This window comes from Talpa europaea (genome assembly GCF_964194135.1).
Source record: "Talpa europaea genome assembly, chromosome: 13".
Taxonomy (NCBI): Eukaryota; Metazoa; Chordata; class Mammalia; order Eulipotyphla; family Talpidae; genus Talpa; species Talpa europaea.
This window is the reverse complement of record NC_140080.1, coordinates 34558488-34575118: the sequence shown is the minus strand read 5'-3', so window position 1 is coordinate 34575118 and position 16631 is coordinate 34558488. Positions and strand designations below refer to the sequence as shown.

The following is a 16631-nucleotide window of genomic DNA, read 5'->3' as shown; positions in this document are numbered from 1 at the left end:
TTTCAGAGTCACCAAGATACATGCAGGCAGAAGCAGTACACAGATAAAACCTCCAGACTGAAAAAACTCACCAACAGACCATGAATGAAGCACCACTTCCAACTTTTGCACTTAGGTAACATTCCACAATGACTTCAATGGAAGGAAATAGTTCCTAGGAAGTTTATTTGCAGTAGTTCATTGAGTTTAGTGATGATTTCTCCCCTTTGTTTAAAAATGTTTTAAGCATGTAATTTAAATTTGGTTGGGGAGGGGGCGGGAGGGGAGGGATTGGGGTCAGAATGGGGGGGTTGCAAATGTATGGGGAATATAAAAATAAAATTTATTATAAAAAATTTGGTTGGGGATTTTCTTTTTCATAATACACGATAACCATATTTATCCATGTTAACGTATTGGTAATATGGACTTCTTCCCCAAGTGACTACATATCTGAACACTGCAGAATGAAAGAAATATATCCCACACAACTGTGCAGCCCTTTATATGCAAAGTACCACCAAACACAATACTATCCTAGAAAAAAATGTCCTTTTAATTAACACTCAAAATGTCTTAGTAATGAGCAAGACTGTGTGGTCATCAATTCCTTCCAAATACTAATCCATTGAAATGTTACTTAATCCCAGACTGGATTATATCTGAATGAAATTTTCAGTAGACCCCACAAATAAACTCAACTATTGGTCTAGAACTTGAGATTATAAGATGGTTTAGGAAGCCAGCATTCCCAGTCTCTCACTGGAAAGCCCCCATTACATTCACACACCTACCTGTACCAGTAAAACATCATATTGGAATCTTGTGTTAAAAATATGTAACTTCCCATTTCCCAAATGCCATTTACAATAATTGAAATGACATATTTGATATTATAATTTATTGATTTTGGACAATGACCTTTAGTGTGGTATCAGATTTCATGGGTGTCATGAATACAGATCTCAGAGCAGCTTGACATATTCTAGGAATCAATCTAGGCTTCAAGAGAAGCTGCCTTTAATAAACGATTATGCTTTAAAATAGATCAAGAAGCAAATGAGATTTTCAGGGCCACTGAGGTGAAAGCAGCCTTGAAAAGTAGGACAGAGATCAAATCTTCAGAATGAAAAACATCTTCAAGAATGTTTTAATGATCGAACCTAAACGGAAACCTGAGAAATTGAGATGTATTTTCCTCATGCTAACTAGAGCAGTAGACACAAATCATTCTAATTTATAAAAAACATGAATTAAGAACAAGTTGAAAAATGATGGAAGGTATAACAGTATGAAACTCCACTTACACACAATCTTGTCTATAGACTTTTACTATAGAGATGATACCAAAACCTAAGTCAGTAAATATTCCAACTTAAACTATTACCACTGAAATAAACCATAGCACTTGCTTTGCCTCTTCAAGGTGTTCCACCCTGTCTTAAAAATGCTTGTTTGGCAAAACAATAAAGCAATTACACAAAGATACAGTTGCTCCAGGAAGCACAGATAAATGAATGACTGAACTCACCTGAACACTCTCACCTTCATCCTTACATTCATGAAAGGCTATAGATGCTAACAAAGGATCTTTTTTCTCACAGCTCTCCTGGCTGATGAGCGTGTCCGCATAGTTGGGCTGCGGGAAGATCAGGTGACTTTTCCTTGAGTCTGCAGTGAGGGAGACCTCATGCGAATAGGTCTGCAGGAAAGCCTGTACCCCATCCATGCCCACAAAGTGAGAGGTGGGCATGCCCGCCAATACACTTTCTGAAGCCTGGAGCAGGCGCGACATGTGCCAGCGCCGCAGCCTGAGCGCCATCAGCACGATGACAAAGGCGAGGAAGACGCAGGAGACCACGGCCACCGCCACCACCAGGTACAAGGTAAGGTCAGAATCCTCAGAGTCCGCGGGGGTGCTGATGCTGCCCAGGTCAGCCAGGACATCTGGGATGCTGTCCGCCACGGCCACGGTGAGCGTGACCGTCGCCGAGAGCGGGGGCTGGCCGTGGTCCTGGACCACCACCACCAGGCTCTGCTTGAGCGCATCTCTGTCCAGCAGGGCCCGCGCAGTGCGCACCTCGCCTGTGTGCAGCCCCACTGAGAAGAGCCCTGGCTCGCTGGCCTTGAGCAGGCGGTAGGACAGCCAGGCGTTCTGGCCTGAGTCTCTGTCCACCGCCACCACCTTGGTCACCAGGTAGCCAGGCTCTGCAGAGCGGGGTGCCAGCTCCACGCCTGTGGAACCATCTGTGGGGAGGGCAGGGTACAGGATCTCTGGTGCATTGTCGTTCTGGTCCAGCACAAATATGCTCAGTGACATGTTGCTGCTGAGTGGAGGGTCCCCGCTGTCATGGGCAGTCACTGTCAACTGCAAATCACGGAACTGCTCATAGTCAAAAGAGTGCAACGCATATAGGACGCCGGTGTCAGAGTTGATGGAGAGATAGGAGGCTAGAGGTGCCCCCTGGAGCGTGTCCTTAGACAGGGAATAAGTGACACGGGCGTTTTCACCACTGTCAGGGTCATGTGCAGTCACAGAAAAGATAGAGGCTCCTCTGGGGTTGTTCTCAGGGATGTAGACAGAATAGAAGGAGTGGGGGAAAGCAGGTGGGTTATCGTTGGTGTCTGCCAAATTTATGGAAATGTGAGTTTCTGTGGACAAGGGCGGGCTCCCACCATCTGTGGCTTTCAGTGTAATGTTATACACAGAGAACTTTTCACGGTCTAGGTTGTTGGCTGTCAACAGCCTATAGTAATTGTCTATCGATCTTTCTAATTTAAAAGGCACATTTTCTGATATCGTGCAGGTCACTTTGCCATTTTTCCCAGAATCTCGGTCTTGGAGGTAAAAAAGAGCAATCACTGTTCCAGGAGGAGTGTCTTCAGGGATTGAGCTGCTTACAGACGTCACGGTCACTTCTGGGGCATTGTCATTCACATCCAAAATTGTGATCAGTACTTTAGCCCTTGTCATACTACCAGGCCCATCCTGAGCCTGGACTTCCATTTCATAGTGGTCAAACTCTTCATAATCTAGGCCTTCTAATGTTGATAACTCTCCCGTATGAGAGTTCAGTTGGAATGTTTGTAAAATTTTTTGAGTTCTTTTCGGAAAGGAATACGTCACTTCTCCATTGACTCCCTCGTCTGGATCCATAGCCTTTACCGTGAGCAATCTTGTGCCCACCGGCACGTTCTCGGGGACAGTCACTTGGTACAAGGGCAAAGAGAAGACGGGCGCATGGTCATTCACGTCCACCACTGTTACTTGGATACGGGCGGTGCCAGATCGGGGTGGGTCGCCGCCGTCAGAGGCTGTGAGGAGGAGGTGGTGAACAGCCTCCTCCTCCCTGTCCAGCACCCGCTCCAGCACTAATTCCAGATATTTAGTTCCATCATCTCCAGTCTGCACACCCAGGGAGAAGTGACCGTTGGAGCTGAGCTGGTAGCTCTGGAGAGAGTTCCTCCCCACATCCGGATCTCTAGCCTCATTTAATGGAAACCGCGCTCCAGGAGACGTGTTCTCCATTATTTTTACATTCATTTCTGCCTCCAAGAATCTAGGAGCATTGTCGTTAACATCCACTATTTCTACTTCTACAGGGTAAAGATTCATTTTATCTTCCAGCAGGATGTTAAAGTTCACCAGGCACCGCGCGCTCTGAGCGCACAGCTCCTCCCGGTCTATCCTGCCCGCGGTGACCAAGCTCCCGCTTTTCGGATTCAGAGCAAAGAGCTGCGTCCTACCTCTGGAGACGATGCGGGCTCCGCGCTCCGCCAGTTCCTGGGGCTCCAGACCCAGATCCTTGGCGATGTTACCCACAAACGACCCTTTGTCTGTCTCCTCCGGAACAGAGTACAGAATTTGTCCAGCCCAAGCTTCCCTCAGAGTCCCCAGGAGGATCGAGAGCAGGATGAATCTTCTGTAGTCCCAGCGCCTCTGCGGAGCCGCCATTGTTGTCCTGCGCATCTTGTTTAGATTCTGGGCTACCTGCTGTTATGCTTCTGGATGCCAGTGTGTCCGCATGGAGTCCTCTGTGTTCGGAAAAGGACCCAGAATCACCAGAATAGAGACCTGGATTTGATACTGCTTGGAAAAGAGTTTGTCTCCAGCTGGCGTTTCTTTGTGCTGGAAGGGCTCGGTGGTTCTGGCGGATCTTCTGCACCATTTTCCCCTGGTTGGTGAACAGCGGCGCCCAGAGTCTTTACTAAGTTACTGCACCATACGGCAGCAGAAGAACAGGTTTTTCAGAAAGTTTGATATCCTTCAAATTTCTTTGGTTTATATATCTACAATCCATATATCTCTCAAAATACATTTTAAGAAACTTCAAGTTGACGCAACACTGTTCACGGATGGGTGTTTTTTTTAACCCAGGTATTTTTTTTTAATTATTTGCACTGCAACTTTGAAATGACTCTTGGACACTATCTCACGCTTTATTGCACATAGAGAAATATCAGCTGTTTCAGGTAAAAAAAGTATTATTTCTTTAAATAGGGTGTGAGTATACATAAGAAAGACATATAGGAATTGTTTACATCAGATTACAAAAAATTTAAATTCAGTAATATTGAACGCTTACTGTATATATAGATGCTATCATCTAGACTCAGAAAGTAAAAATTTCAAGTATGAAATTCCACAAAGGATTTTCCATACAGTTTTTTACTGTATGGAATCTTAGAAATAATTAAGTTCAATGTTTTCTTTTTAATAATTTTAAAAATAAGAGGGCATTGCCTTGTCCTTGACCATATTTAGTAAAAGACCCATGTCAGAGTGCAAGTTTCCTCACTCCCAGTCCTTGAGAAGGCAGTAGGCAACTGTGATCGACTTTGACAGATGCTCAGAAAGCATCATCTGATATGAGGTGATGAAGTGAGAAGCCAAGCACAGCAATAATTAGCTATAAAAGTCACTCATTTTGTACAGAAGGTAGACATTTGCAGAGATTCTGCTGACTGTGGATTCATGAGAAAGTGGGTATTGGCTTGACTTCTCCTTTTCATTATGAAATTCAAAGAATTATTCTACCTTATTCCAGAATGACTGAGAAAAGGTGGCTCTCTGGACAGTCTTTGAGCATACCTGCAGGACTGAGAGACTCCTTAGCGGTACTCATTCTCCACAAATGTTAATGAATAAAACTCATTTGTTGATGGATCTGGGGTTACCCTCAATCAATAGAAATAAAGCAAAGTTCCTTCCATATAGCTGCAGGAGAAAAGAGAGTGACTTACTCTGGAATGAATACCTGGCAAGAAAAAGCTTGGCTTTGTAAATTATTTTAAGCCTAGGGGAGTGGTTAGCATTGTCAGGAGGAGAAACCAGAATAAACACTGAAAATTCTTAGCTTATTTGGTGAGATGTTCCTAAGTAAGCAGTCTATTTCTGCTCTGTTGTGGCACTGCTCCAAAATATCGGGAATACTTTGAGTAAAGTGCTGTTTTGATTAATCAAAAATAATTCAGTCATGTTTACTTTCACCAAATAGATAAAAGAACTTTTTGATCTAAGGAACCTATACGAGTATTACAGATTAATTCCATAAACAGAGGCTAAGTATTATTTGTTTAAAAGTAATTTTGAACTGTTGAAGTAAGCAAAAGATATGATCTTTAAAGATCATAAGTAATTGTTGCCATTTTCGAACCAAACTTTCATCTGTGGATATTATGACTCCCAAATTTGCTATCTTTTTCTATATGATACTTCAAATGTCTCAATCACATTTATTTCTTTTATTATTTAAAAAAAATCTTAACTTACAAATTCTGGGTAGCTTCTCTGAAACTAAATAATTAAAATCTAGAAAAATGGGATTGTAGACATAATTTGTACATAAAGCACACTTTAGGGAGCAAATAGTTTCATTAACTCTAGCAATCAAGTTTTCTAAGTTAGTTTACAATGTAAAATTAAGCATTAAAGTATTCTACTAGACCACTGAGATATGTTTAAATATAACATAAGCCTTCTATATAAAATCAAAATAATTTTATACTTTAAAAGAGAGTAGGTTATATTATTGATTTATTGGGAAGAATCTTGACATTCATTTGTTTGCCTGCATTCAAAAATTCAATGGAAAGTCCATTTGACTTTGCAGGCATTGAATTATTTATATTTTCTCCTGTCTTTATGGAAGTATTTTCTGTTGAAGAACCATTTGTTTGGAATTGTGTTTAGGTTTTCCTTCCCAAACAAAGGCGTGGGTATTTTCCAATGATCCCTCTAAGATTTTACTCCTTCCCTTTGACAACTGCCACCTTAGAAGTTTGATCAGAAACAAGTGGTTTTCACAGATGATAAAATAGCCCAACACTGTGTAGCTTTCCCCCTGATACTCCAAAATTTAGAATGTGTTCAAAATCATAGACTGCCTATCTTATTAATAATATCTTTATGGCATGTAGGTAAAAAGAGCTTCATTTAGCCAGAACTTAGAGAATGCCATGATTGCCTAATTCAACACTTGGTCAGTCCACATGCATAAATGACTATTGTAAGAGTAGAATCTGATCTATTTTCTGTCTGTCAGTAAAATATTTTATCTGTGTAAATGAAATGGTCACAGGTAACTGAGATAAGAGGATATGTCAGCCTACTTATCCCAGTTAGTGAGCAGAGAACAGAAACCAATCTACTATCTATGAAACCCAGTTAGTGATCTTTGCTTATAACAATGGAGATTCACTAACTAAACCCAGTTAGTAATCTAGCTTAAATTGTTCAGATTGGGATATAATGAAATGATATTTACAATCTTAGAATGTATGAAACCAACATAATATTTGTATAAGACATCAGCTGATTCCTAAGACCAACACTAAAGATTCAAAATCTTTAAAATCGTTATTTACTATTAAATTCTGGTTAAGATCATCAAAGAATTAGATAAAAATGTCCGAAACAATTAGATGTGAAAATATGTATGATTGGAATCTCTCAGTTATATAAATTTGTAATCTTGAAGTAAATTATAAGTACGATACTGATTCAGAAAACATGTATTACCCTTAGCAGCTAATTTAAAGACATCATCTCAATATTACCTTTATGAAGACTCACAACTTCAGATTACAAAGGTTCTCATTTACTTTCAACATATCTTCTCATTTATTTTTACACATGTATACTAATTTTAGATGCACAAATGGCCACACATTGTATTATCAATTCATAGACTCCTTCAGCTCAGGATTAGAAAAGACCTTGGCAATCAGTAGTTCAACAACTCATCACATATTATCTCCTGTATTCCATTAATTCTAGGCCATCAACTTTTTTTTAAAAAAGATTTATTTTTATTTATTTATACAAGCACTGGGCACAGTCAGAAGCGCAGGAGGGTGAGAGAATTCACCAGAGCCAGAGCGGGTAGCAGGGCAACAGGAGAGGTCTGAGCGTCATGTGGGACCCTCGTCATGTGGGACCCTCCTCCGGTGGCCGGGGAGCAGCTGGGGATCAAACTGGTGCTGCAGAGGCCGTAGGCAGCCTCGCAACCCAGCGCTCAACCGCTGAGCCATCTGGGAGGCCCAATTCTAGGCCATCAACTTTTGAAAAGCACCAATAATAGAATTTCCTACCTCTTTAGAAACCCATTTCCTGCTAGAGGAATTCTGACAACTCAAAACTTTGCTTTTTTCTACTCACCAACGCACTGTTTCATTTAACCCTTTGGGTCAAGATGAATTTGACTAATCATTTTTAAATAACAACCCTTCATTTCTTAAATATTTGAATAGAGTTCCCAAATGACAAAAAAATCTTACTTTATCTGGGTTAAACATACTAAATTATTAAAATCCTTATATGAACATTATCAATCCTTTATTCTCCCATTCATGAGTCAGTTTTCATTTTTGGAGATAAATCCTGTAAACCTGTAAGTGGACACTACTGAGTATATTTTAAAATTCATTTTCATTTTAAAATATTATCAACCACACACATTGTAGTACATATATAGTATGCACTCATATTTATTTGTGCACATCTATTTATTTGTACTTATATATAATAGGACTTATATTTATTAATTATTCAATAATTATAATCATGCTATCAAAAATGCTTGTTGATTATGCAATTTGAAGAAAAACACTTTATAAAATTATTTTATTTTCTTTCCCAAGAATTTGTGTGAGGAAGATAACTCAAGTCTTTTTAATTTAAATTGTAATTTGAAGACTGTAGATATTGCAACTAACCTGAAGTGAGTAACAGTACCAGGAATGTTTTTCAGGTCTTTTAACTTCAGAGATCAGGTCTTCCTTGGTACAGATGTCAGCTACTCTTACTTTTATAAAAATGTTTGATTCCTAAGTATTTTTTAAAAAGATTTATTTATTCATGCATACAAGAACCAGGGTACAGGCCAGAGGTGTGGGAGGGTGAGAGGATTCACCAAAGACAGAGTGGGGAGCAGAACAGGCTGACTGACTGAAATATGCTGCTGAGGGGAGCAGCAGGTGAGACAGGAGAGGTCTGCCATGCCATGTGGGATTCTCGCTCGGGGGCCAGGATCGAACCCATGCTGCAAGGCTGTGGGCAGCTTCACAGAGCAGTGCTCAACCGCCTGGGCCACCAAGGGAGGCCCTGATCCCTAAGTATTAAAGGGGGGAAGTCTCTCACAAATATCCATCATTTTGAAAAATGCTTGTTATTAAAGAGTAAGCATTAGGCGTGAAACAAGAGCTTGATCTTCCTTAACAGAGGCTAAATTCCTTTTTTTTCACAGCACAAAAAGAAAATTTCAGAAATGTCACATAATAAAGAAAAAGTCCCTAAGAAACAAGATGTATGCAACCAAAGGCACAAAGAGTTTGCTAAGAAGAAAAAGTGAAGGAAATCTAGGTCATACATGAGGATTTGCTCATGAAATTTGAGAAAATGAGATTTAATAGAGTTCTATTGATATAAAAGAAAAACTTTCTGCAAAAGACTAAGAAAACTAAGGACCAATTAAAGAGAATTTTAAACTTTCCAGACCAAGTGAAACAAATAAAGCCAATAACCTCACCTCAACAAGGGTGTCTTCCTCCTTACAAAATCCTGAATCTTCCTGAATCAGAAGAGGCTCGCTTTTCTCACAGCTTTCCTGGCTGATGAGCGTGTCCGCATAGTTGGGCTGAGGGAAGATCAGGTGACTCTTCCTTGAGTCTGCAGTGAGGGAGACCTCATGCGAATAGGTCTGCAGGAAAGCCCGCACTCCGTCCACGCCCACAAAGTGTGAGGTGGGCACCCCAGCCAATCCGACTCCTGAAGCGCGGAGCAGGCGTGAAGTATGCCAGCGCCTGAGTCTGAGCGCCATCAGCATGATGACAAAGGCAAGAAAGATGCAAGAGACCACGGCCACCGCCACCACCAGGTACAAGGTAAGGTCAGAATCTTCGGGGTCAGCTGAGGGCTGGAGGCTGCTCAGGTCAGCCAGGACATCTGGGATGCTGTCCGCCACAGCCACAGTAAGTGTCACAGTGGCTGAGAGGGGTGGCCGGCCATGGTCCTGAACCACCACCACCAGGCTCTGCTTGAGCGCATCTCTGTCCAGCAGGGCCCGCGCCGTGCGCACCTCGCCCGTGTGCAGCCCCACTGAAAAGAGCCCTGGCTCGCTGGCCTTGAGCAGACGGTAGGACAGCCAGGCGTTCTGGCCTGAGTCTCTGTCCACTGCCACCACCTTGGTCACCAGGTAGCCAGGCTCTGCAGAGCGGGGTGCCAGCTCCACGCCTGTGGAGCCATCTGTGGGGAAGGCAGGGTACAGGATCTCAGGTGTGTTGTCATTCTGGTCCAGCACAAATATGCTCAGTGACACATTGCTGCTGAGTGGAGGGTCCCCACTGTCATGAGCAGTCACTGTCAATTCCAGGTCGCGGAACTGCTCATAATTAAAGGAGCATAGTGCATACAGGACTCCAGTGTCAGAGTTGATGGAGACATAGGAAGACAGAGGTACACCCTGAATGGTATCTTCAACCAGGGTGTAGGTGACCTGGGCATTTTCATCACTGTCAGGATCATGTGCAGTCAAGGAGAAGATGGAGGCACCTCTAGGATTGTTTTCAGGGACGTAGACGGAGTAAGAGGAGTGGGAAAAGGTTGGTGGGTTGTCATTGGTGTCTGCTACATTTAGGGTGATGAGCATTTCTGTAGACAGTGGTGGCATTCCTTTGTCCATGGCCATCACAGTGATGTTGTACAAGGGCACCTGCTCTCGATCTAGCACTTTATTGGTCACCAATCGGTAATAATTGTCTACTGACTTTTCCAGTTGAAATGGCAGACCTTTTGAGATGGAACATGTTACCAGGCCATTCAGTCCTGAGTCTCGATCGTGTACTTGAAAAAGAGCTATTACCGTCCCTGGAAGTGTACTTTCCGCAACTGATCTGCTTCCAGATGTAACTACCACTTCTGGTACATTGTCATTCACATCCAAAATAGTTATTAAGACCTTTGCTCTGTCTTGTAAACCTGGCTGATCCCGGGCCTCAACATCTAGCTCATAAAAGCTTGAGTCCTCGTAGTCTAGATTTGCAGAAGTCGATATCTCTCCAGTCAAAACATTCAGACAGAAAATCTTTGAAATCTTTTCTGTTATCTTCACGAAGGAATATGTTACTTCTGCATGGACTCCTTCATCCTGGTCTGTGGCATTTACCGACAGCACTGGTGTACCTACTGGCAGATTTTCAGGAACACTCACATGGTAGACAGGTTGAGTAAACACTGGAGCATTGTCATTGGCATCGAGGACAGTTACCAGAATCCGTGCCATGCCTGAGCGGGCAGGGACACCACCATCTATGGCAGTAAGGACCAGGCGGTGGATGGCCTCTCCCTCCCGGTCCAGGGCATTCTCCAGCACCAGCTCTGGGTATTTGCGCCCATTGGCTTCACTTTGCACGTTCACTGAGAAGTGACTGTTTGCACTGAGCTTGAAGCTCTGAAGATTGTTCATTCCCACATCAGGGTCATAGACTTCTATTAGTGGAAAACGAGAGGATGGAGCTGCATTTTCGGGAATTTTCACCTCTAGTTCTTCCCTTAAGAATACGGGTGCATTATCATTAATATCTATTATTTCCACTTCTACTGGATAAAGATTCAGTTTATCCTCAAAGAGGATGTTAAAACTCACCAGGCACCGCGCGCTCTGAGCGCAGAGCTCCTCCCGGTCTATCCTGCCCGCGGTGACCAAGCTGCCGCTCCCCGGGTTCAGAGCAAAAAGCTGCGTCCTACCTCTGGAGACGATGCGGGCTCCGCGCTCCGCCAGCTCCTGGGGCTCCAGCCCGAGATCACTGGCGATGTTACCCACGAAGGAGCCTTTGTCCAGCTCCTCAGGAATGGAGTAACGGATGTGTCCGGCCCCAACCCCACACAGCCTCCCCAGGAGCAGGAAGAGTACCACTAACCCGCTGTGGTGCCGGCGCCTTTGCAGAGCCGCCATTACTGGCTGCTTCTTGACTTTCCTGGGACTATGAGTAGGGGGAACAGATTCGCATCGCTTTCAGGCTTCCCAGAATTACAGGTCGAGGTCCATAAACAAGCAGAGATCAGATGCGTTGAGTTTTAGGTCAGAATTTCTGAGCACCTGGAGTTTCCGTGTCTGATCTGCTTTGTGCTTGGAGGCTATAACTCGAGTTTTCTTTGCTTTCCTTACCCAGTTAGTGAACAGCGACACTTAGAGTCTGAACTTAATATTACACCGTTTAGTGAAACCGTCATAAACAGCATCTTATTTCTGCTAAGTCTGCACAGATCACAAGCAATAATATTTCTCTTCCCAAGAATGAGAAGTATTTGGAAGAATAAAGGAGCCTATCCTGAATAATTTTAATGTCCCCTGGAATTTACCATTCATTTTTTGTGATTTTCTTTGAACTTGGATAACAGAAATAATATTAAACTGTTCTATAAAGTTTGAATCACCGCACTCCACCATTATTTATACTTGACCCATTTGCAACAGACATCAACAAACACAAACATATTTGGATCCAGCCCATTAGTGCAAGATATAAGTGTTGCCATTTTTAGATGCAATCATTAATTTGTGTTAACATAGACAAAGAACTGTTATAATTTAGGCAATAATTTGTGTTACCTATAAAATGCAGAGGAAGTGAAAATACATAAGAGACAATGAAAAATATATATTATATCTGAAACATGGTTTAGGATTGATTGCATTGAAATTACTAGATTATGTAGATTTGTGTTTAAGTATATATAGATATGACTCACAATGAGAGTGTGAGATACTAATGTATTAAAAATGTTTCAGGGTAAATTGTTTTAGGGTTAATAATATTTTCAAGAACATCACAAAGTGACTTTCTATAAAAACCAATTGCAGGACAGAAAATTGAGCAAAGAATTTCTAACATACTTGTTATAGACCCAGAAAAATCAATAAAATACAGTAATGTAAGGACATACTTAGTCTGTATACTGTTTTAGCTCCAAAATGATTAATAGAAACTTAATTATACTTATTGGAAGAAAGGACTTTGGAGTAACTCACCTGTTGGAAATTGACTGAACTAGAAGTCATTTTGGGATTGGCATTACTGGTACTTTCAAACCAAGATGCTTCATCACATAGAAGATCCTGTGGTGAGGCATGTTCAGGCTTTATATCGAGAAATTTAAACTCAGTCTTTGAGGAATGCGAAGCAGCACACAGATTGTAGGAGTAAGGTAATGTCCCTTCACCATAGTTGGGGAGAACCACAGGTCCAGTCTTGGAGCACACACCAGACTGAAAGCAACTCCAGCGGTTGAGGCTGGAACGCCTCAGGCTCAAGGCAACGGCCAGAATCACCGCCAGGAGGAAGAGCACAGAGATCAAGGCCAAGGCCAGCACCAAGTAAAACTGCAGCTCAGCCTGGGGGTCAGAGGGCTCAGGCTGGTCACTGAGGTCTGGCAGGGCCTCCTGCAGGCTGTCAGCGAAGACCAGGTGCAGCGTGGCGGTGGCCGAGAGCGCAGGCTGGCCCCCGTCGCGCACGGCCACCAGCAGGCGCTGTCTGGCCGCGTCCCTGTCGCCCAGCGCCCGCGCGGTGCGCACCTCGCCTGTCCGCAGCCCCAGGCTGAAGAGGCCCGGCTCGCTGGCCTGCAGCACGTGGTAGGACAGCCAGGCGTTGTGTCCAGAGTCAGCGTCCACCGCCACCACCTTGGTGACCAGGTAGCCGGGCTGCGCGGCGCGCGGCACCGTGTCGAAGAGCGCAGAGCCGTCGGGCCCCAGCGCGGGGTACAGCACCCTGGGCGCGTTGTCGTTGCGGTCGCCCACCAGCACGCGCAGGCTCGCGTTGGCGCTCAGCGGGGGCGCGCCCTGGTCGCGCGCCTGCACAGTCAGCTCGAAGGTGCGCAGCTGCTCGTGGTCGAAGGCGCGCTGCGCGAACACCACCCCGCTCTGCGCGTTCACGGACACGTAGGACGACAGCGCCTGGGGGCCCAGGTCGCTGCCCACGATGGAGTAGGACACGCGGCCGTTGGGTCCCAGGTCGGGGTCGGAGGCGCTGACTTGGGCGATGGAGATCCCGGGAGGGTTGTTTTCGGCCACGTGGACCACGTAGGAGGCCTGATGGAAAACTGGCCAGTTGTCATTGACATCAGCAACATTTAAAGTGATACTTTTGTTGGAGCATAGGGGAGGCCTGCCCCTGTCGGTGGCTGTGATAGTGAGATTGTATTCTGGAATTTGCTCGCGATCTAGGGTTCCATCTGTCACTAACTTGTATGTGTTTTTTGTATCTTGAACTATTTTAAATGGGGATTTTCCATTTAGTTGGCATAGGATTTCCCCATTAAGTCCAGAATCTCGATCATGTGTTTTGATCAGGGCAACAACTGTTCCCAGTTTGACATCTTCTTGTATATGTTTAGATTCAGAATCCAGGGTTATTTCAGGAGCATTGTCATTTTCATCCAAAATATCTATTTGTATTTTACAATGTGCAGTGTGACGCCCACCGTCTTTTGCCTCAACCCCAATTGTGTAGCTCTCTCTCTTTTCAAAGTCTAGTCCTCCAGCAGTGGTGAGTTCCCCTGTTTTTCTGTCTAGCTTGAACAAGTGCCTCACTTCCTTATCAATATTGATGAAAGCATAGGTGATCTCAGCATTGATGCCCTCATCTGAGTCAGTGGCTGTCACTCTTAGCACAGAGGAGCCCACGGGCAAGTTTTCTGCAACACTGACCCTGTATAGATCCTGGGTGAACACTGGGGTGTTATCATTTGCATCTGCCACAACTACCACGATTTGGGTAGTGCAGCTTCTGGCAGGCTCACCCCCATCCACAGCTGTGAGGAGCAGGTGGTAGTGGGACTGCTCCTCCCTGTCCAGGGGAGTCTTCACTACCAGTTCAGGGTACCTACTGCCGTCTGGATTCTCCTTCTGGAGCAAAGAGAAGTGTGGGTCTGGGCTGAGGTAGTACTGCTGCAGGGAATTCACACCTACATCTGAATCCTGAGCAGATTCCAGGGCAAAGGTGGCTCCAGGTAGGGCCATTTCACTGATTTCCAGCTCAGTAATATTTCTGCTAAAGGTCGGTGGGTTGTCGTTGACATCCTGAATGCCCACAGTTATATGAAAAAAGTTCAAAGGATTTTCAGCGACCATTTCAAATTCCAGAACACACGTTGACTTCTTGCCACAAATCTGCTCTCGGTCTATACGGTCGCTCACAAGTAAGTCCCCATTCTCGGGGCTCACTGTAAAGAATTTCTTCTCTGAACTAACCCGCAGCTTCCGAGCAGGCAAATCTTGCACGCTAAGCCCCAGATCCTTGGCGAGGTTCCCCACCAGCGAGTCCCTGGCCAGCTCCTCGGGAATAGAGTAGCGGATCTGCTCGGAGAGCGCCCGGCAGAACAAAGACAGCAAGAAGAGAAACTGCATTTGCCTCGGCCCCGCCCTGCCCTTGGGTCCCAAGCGATTCCCCATCCCGCTCTCCACGCCTTTACCTTTCTGATTCCGAAGAGCTGAAATCGCTAAATGAGCCCAAGAATTCTTTGGCAGGAGGGGTTCTTATTTGTCTTGATGAGCGGATTCTTTGATAGATATCTCCGCGGCAGGGAGCAGGAGAGTGCACAACGCTCTGATTTCCCTGGTCGCCTGGAGATTCCTTCGCTTTGGGAAGAATTGATACCTCGCCCAGAACTAGCCAACAGCGGCACCCGGCGCCTCGGCTGCAGAAGTGCAGTCGTGGTTACTAAAATCAGTTCCAATGAAGGAGCAGGCTAGAAAAAATTCTAGTGTTCAGTTGCAGATTCTCATTCTTCCCATTTTACCAGGATATTAACGTTTTAAATTTGACCATCTTTTGTTTCTGGCTGTCATTTCTTTAAATTTGAACTTCATCCATCCAAATCAAATCATCTTTTACTTGTAAAAGAACAGAGACCCTTGGAGATGTTTGTTGGAAAGTCTTGCTCTTAGTTTTCATAAAATGACCATAATTATATCTTACTTGCATTCTTTAGTAGAACTGAGGACTCAGTAAAATAATATATAGAAAATTATATGAATGAAAGATAGTGGTGGCACTGGGTGTGATATGAAAATTCTTCTATCAGCTTGGTATGCATTATTATTCCACCCTATTTCCTTTTCTTCTGACTTGTAAAAGTTATAAGTATAATAGCTTTTGGTTTTATCCTATGTCTCATTTTCTTTCATCTCCCCCAAATAACTGATATGTAAGTAAGGAGACCAACTGTCCTTATAAAACAGTAGTATTGCAAGAAGCAACAATTTCTTTCCTTCTTAGCTTCCAAAGTATCTGCTTTACATTAAATGACTATGATTTTAAAGCCGTTTCACTAATTTTATTTTCCCATTCTATATTGACATTGTCTTTAATTGTCCTGTTTCTTCTCAAGTAGCTTAACAATGGTAGGTTATTTGGATTTGGGGAGTAAAGTATGAGTTCTTATAATATTCTGAAGAAAATAATCTGTGTTTCTATTTTTCCTGGATCAAGAAGTTACTATCTGGGGCCTCCCTGGTGGCGCAGCGGTTGAGTGCTGGGTTGCAAAGCTGCCCACAGCCTCTGCAGCGCCGGTTTGATCCCCAGCCGCTGGGTGAGGGTCCCACATGGCGCGCAGACCTCTCCTGCGGCCCACTGCTCCCCTCAGCAGTGTACTTCATCAGTCTGCCTGTTCTGTTCCCCGCTCTGGCTCTGGTGAATTCTCTCACCCTCCCGCGTTTCTGACTGCACCCAGTGCTTGTATAAATAAACAAACAAACAAACAAATAAATAAATAAATCTTTTTTTTTTAAAGTTACTATCTGACCATCCTTGTTGCTGACACTCTTCCCTTGTCAACAAACATGTTGATTTCCATGTTCCTATACATGGTTTACAGTTTTAATTCCATTTCCAAACCAGGAATCTTCCTAAAGAAATTATTTTTTAACCCACATGATACACTTTCATTCTAAAATTTGGCAGGTTTGTAGCAACATTGAATTCATCTTATAGCAGAATAGCATGAGAGCATTTTACACTGCTCATTGTACCCAAGACTCGACAGAAATTCAGTGGCATCGCTACTTTATACAAATATAAAGAAAACCACAGCTGACTCAAGAATTTGCTCCAGAACATGACTGAGAAAATGACTTTCACCACAGTGTGAACACCTC

At 43.8% G+C, this 16631-nt stretch overlaps 2 protein-coding genes across 10 annotated transcripts in view; both read right to left on the bottom strand.

Moving 5' to 3' along the window:
• Positions 1-16631, bottom strand: part of LOC311182689 (protocadherin gamma-C4) — a gene marked incomplete at both ends in the record, with an annotated part of 166678 nt that overhangs the window by 109278 nt on the left and 40769 nt on the right. The window contains one exon of one of the 9 annotated variants that reach the window (XM_084251695.1): positions 12510-14927. The exons of 7 other annotated variants lie outside the window; for them this stretch is intronic. In XM_084251695.1, the coding sequence (XP_084107821.1) occupies positions 12510-14927 (2418 nt within the window). Of the gene's footprint in view, positions 1-1510; positions 3938-12509; positions 14928-16631 lie in introns of those variants that run through there. One more of the 9 variants, XM_084251699.1, reaches the window with a different exon arrangement.
• LOC311182827 (protocadherin gamma-A6-like) lies at positions 3967-11432 on the bottom strand (the record flags this gene model as incomplete). The annotated part of the gene is made up of 2 exons (XM_084251959.1): positions 3967-4014; positions 9009-11432. 2 exons carry the CDS (start codon positions 11430-11432, stop codon positions 3967-3969), a joined length of 2472 nt encoding a protein of 823 aa, XP_084108085.1.